Source organism: Artemia franciscana, chromosome 11 (genome assembly GCF_032884065.1).
Source record: "Artemia franciscana chromosome 11, ASM3288406v1, whole genome shotgun sequence".
Taxonomy (NCBI): domain Eukaryota; kingdom Metazoa; phylum Arthropoda; class Branchiopoda; order Anostraca; family Artemiidae; genus Artemia; species Artemia franciscana.
Window position 1 is genome coordinate 284,524 of NC_088873.1, and position 6,572 is coordinate 291,095.

At 37.0% G+C, this 6,572-nt stretch overlaps 1 protein-coding gene across 1 annotated transcript in view; it reads left to right on the plus strand.

Annotated features, from left to right (window-relative positions):
• Positions 1–5,424, plus strand: part of LOC136032645 (pancreatic triacylglycerol lipase-like) — a 141,459-nt gene extending 136,035 nt beyond the window's left edge. Inside the window, exon 10 of the mRNA XM_065712920.1 lies at positions 1,351–5,424. Within this exon, the coding sequence (XP_065568992.1) occupies positions 1,351–1,575 (225 nt within the window). The 3' untranslated portion in view covers positions 1,576–5,424. The remainder of the gene's footprint in view (positions 1–1,350) is intronic.
• The last annotated feature ends 1,148 nt before the right edge of the window (positions 5,425–6,572 follow it).

Here is a 6,572-nt window from a genome sequence, read left to right on the forward strand (position 1 = left end):
TATAGATATATATTTTTAAGTAACAGTAGTGGTCAAGGAAAAAATGAATAGAGACATTTCAAGAAAATTTCCTTATACCGTGGATCAATTGTCCTCAAATCAATTAAATTACTTGTATTTTTGGTCAGGTTGTCTTGTTCCTCTCAGGAGAATAGCTGGGACTACACTAGTTCAGACCGGATAGAAACGAGCTACATTACAGAGGCAGTGCAATAGTGTTGATTTTAGAAAGACTGGTGTGTCTCCTATGTATTTTTTCCCCAGACGACATCCTATTAAACGGGGGGTGTAGAAAAGTAGGAGACAGCTAATTCGATCGACAGCGGAACAGTATCATGGCGCTTCGCATTACGATTTTACCAATTTATTATTTTTACCGAGTGACTAAAACATTGAGGGGGACGTTCCCCTGCCCTCCAATACTGACGGCCCTAAGTTCAGTGCCAAAAATGGCAGAAAATGCCACTTTCCCGTGGGAAAATCTTTTTGATCAGTTTAAAAAGGATTTAAATTCTAATGTTGTTTGAATGAGCATTCTCACCTCCCATTCTTCTAGGACCATCAGTTAGATAAAATTATGGAAAATTGCTAAATTTTGGCGTTTTTATAGATAGGAGCTCTATACAAACATAGTAGCGTTCTCTAATATTTTGAATTTTATGGTGTGATTTTTACTAAGATCCCTTGGCTTTTTGGGGATGTTTTCCTCATTATTCAAAAATCAGGCAAATGTACAGACGCTCGACACATTTTATGCGTGACATTAAAATTAATGAAGTTTATATTTTTTTCGAATTAGGATAAAAAAAAATTTATAATGTAGTGATCCTTATCAAGATTTCTTCTTTTGGAATTTGGGCTACTATTGGCCTGAGTCGCTTCTTGATTCTTGTTTTTAATTTGTCATAATTTCCATTTGGCTGCTTAATTTTACATGCGGGGAGAATTTCCTAGGTAGAGAATTGTTTGCGATATTTTTCGCTGAGTGAGGGGGATTTTTTGCGGTTGAGTAGGGAAATTATCTGAGAGAAATACGCCAGATGCTGTCTGTATGAAACTTACAAAGCGTGTGTTAAGACGATTGTGCATGTTTACATTAGGGGATTGATTCTGAAACACGGTCGACACTTCATGGAACTTGTCTTAAAACTCAGTTAAACGCTCTTAAATTTTTAGCCAATCACAAGACAGATTCTGGTTCATATTCATACTGGTCAGCTGTTTTGTATTATGTTTGAAGACTGGGTTCAATACAATTGAATTACTAGTTTCTAACTCAATAAACAAAGTTCAGTATCTGAAATGCTTTAGAAACAGTTCTCAGACATTAATTGAATTTATATTCTATAGGTTGTAAGTCTTTACGGTGATGTCAATATTGGAGATCAGAAACTTCAGCTTCTTGATCCTGCAACTGGTCGTCTGCTTAGCCTGAATACCACCCAGAGAATTTCTGACGCAAATGGAACTGCCACCATATTTCCTTACGGAGCAGTTCCAGTTAGTTTACTGCAGCAGCACATTCCAGCAAATATAAGAGTGGCCAACAGAAAATCCCCTTATTCCACGTCTTAGATTCATATCATCTTTGCAAAGACACTTTAGATCAAGACATAAGGGACCAAATAGAGCTAGGCCAGAGTTTTATCCACCACCTGGCTCCAAACCTATCCAGGAATTAAACATCGACTTTAAAGAAGAGTCCCTCAATCGGGAGCCGGAACGAAGCAATAATTATACAATTGAAGTATACCCCTTACCTAGACCTGCGTCTCAAATTGCTACGGCTCCCCCCGAAAGGAGATCTTTCAATTCCCACAGTAGAAAGCGTTTTAGCCCACAATAAAAACAGCTACCCACAATCGTATGCTCATGAGTCTCCAAGAAGTGTACTTCCTTCAAAGACTCCTGAATTCCCTCCTGAAGTTGTGTATGTGCATGCTCCAGGACAATCTCCATTTAGTAACAATAAAGCAACCCTTCAGGATTATTTTGTTCAAGACTCAGCACCCAAGGCCGATACAGTCAATGAGCGAAGAGAGGTGAAGAAACAGTTCGGTACCGCACACATAAAATTTGACTATCAACCCCAAGAAAGACCTAGAAATAGATACCATGAACAGTTTCATCAACAAAGTGAACCGAACTTGCATAGTTACGGAGAATTTAGACCTCATTATCCAGAGCAAGAAGATATTAAGTATTCGCAATATGTGGATGACATGCCAAAGACGAGCTATAATGATAATGGTCAACATCATCAACCTGGTGACTATATCATTGAAGATTCTAACTTTAATGATAAATATTATGACAATTTTGGTGAAAATCTTAGGCCTCATGATATTTCTAATCCAGAGAAATTACCTGACAATAAAAATAGACAGCTGCAGAAGAACAGCTTAATTCATCAAACCGAACGTACCTTAGTTTATCGAAACACTGATGGGTCCTTAAAAATGATAGTAACGCCAAACCAAACAGAAGAATATGAAGATCAAACTGCTGCTTTTACTGAAAGAGATGACCTACTTAGTGACACTGATTTAGAATACCAATACTATGATGATGAATACGAAGATGAAACTGAAACTCAATTTTCTAATAATGACAGATCTGATAAAGACTATAGTCTACAAATTTCAACAATTAAAACTGCAATTACCAGTCCTCAACTTCTAAAAGGTACACCAAACGATAAGCTCGAAATAGGTGATCCTTACCTTTCAAGGTATTCGGTAAAAAGACATACATCGTCCCCACTTAACACTGGTGTGAGTGAACCTCCTGTTAACTTCGTGGGGATTTTAGACAATATAGGCACAGTGCAAGATAGTGGATTTACTGAAAAAACACAGCAGAAGACTGAGACGGAAAGAAATAGAAAAGAAGAGGCACAATTAGATCGTAGCTCTAACGCAAAAGCAAGCCTACATCAAGTTGGAAATACTAAGTTAGATGAGTCACATGGCGAGCTCCAGCCTAATATTCCATTACAATCTCCTTCTTTACTCCCTGACAATAATTTGAGCAGTGACGCATCACTTCTATCCAGTGCTGTTCGGATGGAAACTCTCCCAGTACACACATTATCAGGAACTCTAACTGGATTAAACGGATCTAATAATGAATTTGACAATCAAGTAGGTGAAGAAAAAGAAGCAGGAAAAGACATCGAAAATGTCACTAGAAGACGGGAAGACCCTGCAAGACAGCTCCTTTTTAATGCTTTTTCACCACTACAACTAAATTTTAATAACACTGTTAATAGCATTAACCAACTTGCTTTGAACATTACTCAAAGCTCTTCACAGCTTATTCAGAAACTAAGCAGCTTACCACCTTTAAACCTTCCCAGTCTTGAAACGGTACTACCATTAAATGCGTCGCTTTTCAACCTCACAAGTCATAATTTAGGCAACCTTTTTAATGAAAGTATAAAGCTTACAACATCTATTCTCAATTTAAATAATTTGCCGGAAATAAAGCCTCTGAATTTTAGTGGCCTAGACACACTTGGAAATTTTAGTGGTCTCTCTAATATACCTTCTTGGAATCTTAATAATATATCTAACTTACCCAGCTCAAGTATACTTGAGTCGACATCAAATATTCCTACAAACCTTGGTAGTTTAATAAAGACGCAAGTTGAAAGTTTAAGTCAAATACCTTCAGCTGCAATCAATCCAGAAAACGTTCCAAGTGGTCAATCTTTAAATGTTCAAAAAACAAGAGATCGTCGCCTTTCAATCAATATTCCAACTAATACTACCAATCGTGGCGGAAAAGAACCTCTGCAAAACAAAAATCAGCAGAGCAAAAATTATTTGAAGACACGCCTTGTTACCATTATGGCATCTGTAGAGCCAACAACTTCAGTACCACCGATTGCCACAGAGATTCCTGATAGTGCAAGCCTTATTGTGGCTCAATTAGTCAATGTGGGCCAAACGGAAGTGCGGCGCTCTAGAGCTCAAAGCCTGTCAAGAAAGGAAAACTTGGTCAGTGAATTGCCAAAAGCAAATGCTCTGACTGAACTACAAAATGAAACCGTTTTATATACAAGCGCACAGCGTAATTTAGAATCCGTTCAATCACAAGTTGGAGCCTCCGTAACTTTTTCACCAACAGAACCAAAAGAAGAGAAAGGTTCAGTTGTTAAATCACAAGGTACAAGTTCTATTATAGATGATTCGTTTAAAACTACAATGCCGTATAAGTCAATATCAACTTCCACTGAAACCACTGACGATTATGCACAGCCTCTAGTCCATAGTGATCTTCCAAAGCTTAGTGGTGTTGCTGCTCCAAGAGAATATCCAAGGGAAAACAGCGAATATTTGGGTAGGTATTTGGGGCAGATGCAAGGCAATAGGGTCAGCAGCAGACAAAAGTACCAGCAACAACCAGTAACCCTGCTAAAATTTAGAGCAGAAGATCGAGTCACGGAGTCTAGTCACAAGTCCTTGACGGCTGAGACTGCACTTGTTGAATATAAGCCTCATGACATTTTGTTACCAACGATACAAAGCAGTCAGAATTTATTTTTTAAGACCTCAAAGATAGGTAACAATGATGAAAAGCAGTTGGGACATTTTATTGATGACCGTAATAAATCACCTGCTGTAAGTAATCCATTTGGAATTCCGGTTGAACGAATAAACCATCAAATATCTCCACATACATTTTTATATCTTTCAAATAAAAGAAGGAAGGTGAGCTCCCCATTGTCTTTGAGGAGGAATAGAGGTCACAAAAAAGTAGCAACTCTGGTGTATAACCCTAACGAGCAAAGATCGGGGAAAACGGAACTTCGACCCATGCCATTACCGACTGAGAACAGAGATCCTTTTGACGATGCCGGTTTAATTATACAAAACTTTGGAGCTGAGGAAATAATTGAAAGGGCAGACTCAACGAATTACAGAAAAACAGAGCCATGGGTTTATCAGTCCCCGGGACTTAGAGCTGCTAGAATGGAAGACCATCCTAGACCGCAAGCTTTGTCGATCGATCTGATCCCGCCTTCTTCTGAAATAGAATTGCCAGCTAACAAAAGGCGATCCAAGTTATATAGATATGGCTCTTGGATCCCAAATTTTTGGAGTTACATTAATCCATTTAGCTCCAAACAAGATGAACAGGAAATGAGGTCCATTAATAATGGACGGACGAGCAGTGTTTGGACACAGAATCTCAATCCCGGTTTGAATAACCCCAGTGCCCCCTTGAGTGATAGTGCACAGGCTGTTCAGCCAATAAACACGATACCAGTGAAAACAAACATTAAAATGTTGGACCGAAGTAGGCCACATGATACCGGTATTCTACCTTCTGAGTTTCTGTCGGGAGCCTGAAGGATTATTTTATATTAAATTATTTAATTTTATAGCGCCTATTATATCAATTAAATTTTATTATACACTTTGTTAGTCTTTTAGACGAGTGGAGAGTTCAGTATAACGGTGCCTAAAGATCATAACTGTAATCTTTAAGTACTCAATCAATTTTTTATTTTCGCTAGAGCCGTATAACCACAGAAACATTTAAATGCACAAAATGCACACAAAAAAAACCCTGAAGCCATCAATAGTGAGCCTGAAGATTGCGAGTTAGTAATATTAAATTTTCCATAAGCTCAATTTTATTCTTCTTGGAATTATTTTTGCAATTTTTCACAAAAGAAACTTTTCAAAGAATAGTAAAAGAATTATATTAGACAAAAGACGAGCAGAAATAAAGTCAATATATTTTCATGCTTACAACTACCATAAATCACCATCAATAAATAAATGAAAACAAAAGAATATAGATTGATATTTTAACATTTACTGATTCATTCCTAAGAGTCTTAGTTATTTTGGATTCATTAAAGTTAAAAAGACAGAACATTTAAATCCTGTTTTGTTTTCAGTAAAGTGCAGATTATATTCTGGTCCTTATAAGGCAGAGATGGTTTACTGACATTATCGCCCCCTATAGATCCTTAAAATTATTACCCTAATTTTGAATCTTAGCATGATAATATTTTCGTTTTTCATAGAGTATTGCTATGACTTCTACATGACCCAAGTAATTCTATGATAGTTTTAAACTTTAGAAGCCTCATTTCTTTTACATGCAGTCAAAAAGACCTTTTGCAATCCAAATCCGTCATATATTATTTCGCAAGACTAATGATATTACTATCCGACGCGATTAGAATCAGCAATAATTGGCTTTTCAATTTATTTTCTCTTTGCCATTCTTACATTAGCTCAGGGTTGAAAGAATAAAATTAGGGAACGGTCCAATTTTCACCTGGAACACACTCAGGACAATTTACCAGCAAGAATAAAACTCTAGAGAGAGTGTTTTGAGGCTTCTGTAAATATTTTATTTTGAAAAATAATTATTATCTAGGTAAGTTTTATTTACTTATTTTTAAAACCATTCCAACCTTCCAACTACTTGCTTGTTCACCTCACCTACCCCCCTTCTGGACCTGATCAAGTGGAGACGTTGATGTTTGAGGCCATTCGAAATTGTTCTTTTTACCTTCCTAAGCGTTTTTATTTTCAACAGTTTGTTCA